Raw genomic sequence first — 1,849 nt, forward strand, 5'->3', positions numbered from 1 at the left:
AAGCTGAAATTGATGTTTTAGCAGCACTGTATGATCGTCCTCATATGTCAACCCGTGAAATAAGTAATGAATTAGGGGTGAGTCAAACTTCTATTATCAACATATTGAAACGGCAAAAATTTCATCCTTTTAAAATTAGTTTAAATCAGGAGTTATTGGATGCAGACTTTCATCGTAGGTTGCAATTGTGCTATTGGTTGCTTCTAGAAATTGAAAACAATCCCATGTTTTTAGGAATGATTCTCTTTTCAGATGAGGCTACATTTGTGAATACTGGTGAGATGAACAGGCATAACATGCACTATTGGTCTGCTACTAATCCCCACTGGATGCGCACCGTAGACCATCAGAGGCGATGGTCCCTTAACGTTTGGTGTGGCATTCTAGGCAATAAGATTATTGGTCCCCACTTTTTTGAGGGAACCCTTAACGGTCCGCGGTATGCTGAATTTATCAGAGAAACTCTCCCTGTCCTATTGGATGAGGTTCCTATTGAAACCCTGAACACCATGTGGTTTCAGCAAGATGGCGCACCTCCGCATTACGCTCATGCTGCCCGAAACGCGGTGAGTGAGAGATTTGAAGAGCGATGGATAGGTAGAGGTGGGCCGGTAGCGTGGCCTCCTCGATCACCTGACCTCACTCCTTTGGATTTTTTTCTGTGGGGAGCCATAAAAGATAAGGTTTACCGCACGCCCCCTACAACCCCCGAAGACATGCGTGAAAGGATACGCAACGAGTGCAGCTCAATTGGCGAAGATGTTTTAATCAGAGTACGGAGAGCTCATGTTCAACGACTCACAAAGTGCATTGAGGCAGAAGGGCGGCACTTCGAACATTTGATTTGAAGTTACTAAGCTTTTAGAACTGGTCCTTTGTTTTGGTATTGCTATTACAGTAATCATTTTTTAGATCATTTAAAACTGTTTTAAATAAAATATGTATTTTTTAAATTGTGTTTGTTTATCTTTAGTCTATTTAAGTCGCATAATAATAACAAAACACATACAAAGTTCACACACAACTAAACAATAACAACACTTAAAACTAACATTGTTTTAAAACATGCTTTAGAATTCATGCAACTTTGTATGAAAACTTTAAGTCCTCGTAGCTCCTTAACCGTTAGAGATATTGAAAAAATCTCAAGAACAAAAATGTTTTATTTTTTAGAGAAAAATCTAAAAACAAATAAAATACAGGGTGTTCCATAAGAAATTTTAAAGTTGGCAGCCATATTGGAAAATGGCGGCCACAATGAAAAAATCTGAAATCGTATTCTTGAGTGAAACTTAAAACTGAGCAAGTTTCAAATTTAAAGTGAGGTGCTAAGTCCTGTAATTAAAAAGTTAGCTATTGGATCACTTTAAAAAACTCACCCTGTATACTAAGAAAAGGTTTAACTGTCTTAAAGAATAGGTTTGGACTTGAATAATATCTTGTTTCACATCCAATTTATGTTATTATGGTATTAATGGATTTATCATGAAATATTCTTGAGTGAAACTTAAAACTGAGCAAGTTTCAAATTTAAAGTGAGGTGCTAAGTCCTGTAATTAAAAAGTTAGCTATTGGATCACTTTAAAAAACTCACCCTGTATACTAAGAAAAGGTTTAACTGTCTTAAAGAATAGGTTTGGACTTGAATAATATCTTGTTTCACATCCAATTTATGTTATTATGGTATTAATGGATTTATCATGAAATGTGCTCAATATTGGCGTTAGGTCTATCTAATTTTAAAACCAGTTAACAATGTGTACTTTCTATACCGTATATTAACATTATGATTAATGTCTACTTTTACACCGAAAAATACTTATTAGAGTACAGTAGACATTTTTTTATT

General features: G+C 35.4%; 1 protein-coding gene across 1 annotated transcript; it reads left to right on the forward strand.

Annotated features, from left to right (window-relative positions):
• The first annotated feature begins 236 nt into the window (after positions 1 to 236).
• Positions 237 to 848, forward strand: LOC129005256 (uncharacterized). The gene has a single exon (XM_054434097.1). It carries the CDS (start codon positions 237 to 239, stop codon positions 846 to 848), a length of 612 nt encoding a protein of 203 aa, XP_054290072.1.
• The last annotated feature ends 1,001 nt before the right edge of the window (positions 849 to 1,849 follow it).

Source organism: Macrosteles quadrilineatus, unplaced genomic scaffold, assembly GCF_028750875.1.
Source record: "Macrosteles quadrilineatus isolate MER2022 unplaced genomic scaffold, UCM_ALF_1.0 Scaffold_18__1_contigs__length_3160703, whole genome shotgun sequence".
NCBI lineage: Eukaryota > Metazoa > Arthropoda > Insecta > Hemiptera > Cicadellidae > Macrosteles > Macrosteles quadrilineatus.

Coding starts and splice junctions, on each gene's coding strand:
- LOC129005256 (XM_054434097.1), top strand. CDS start 237: ATGATTCTCTTTTCAGATGAGGCTACATTTGTGAATACTGGTGAGATG.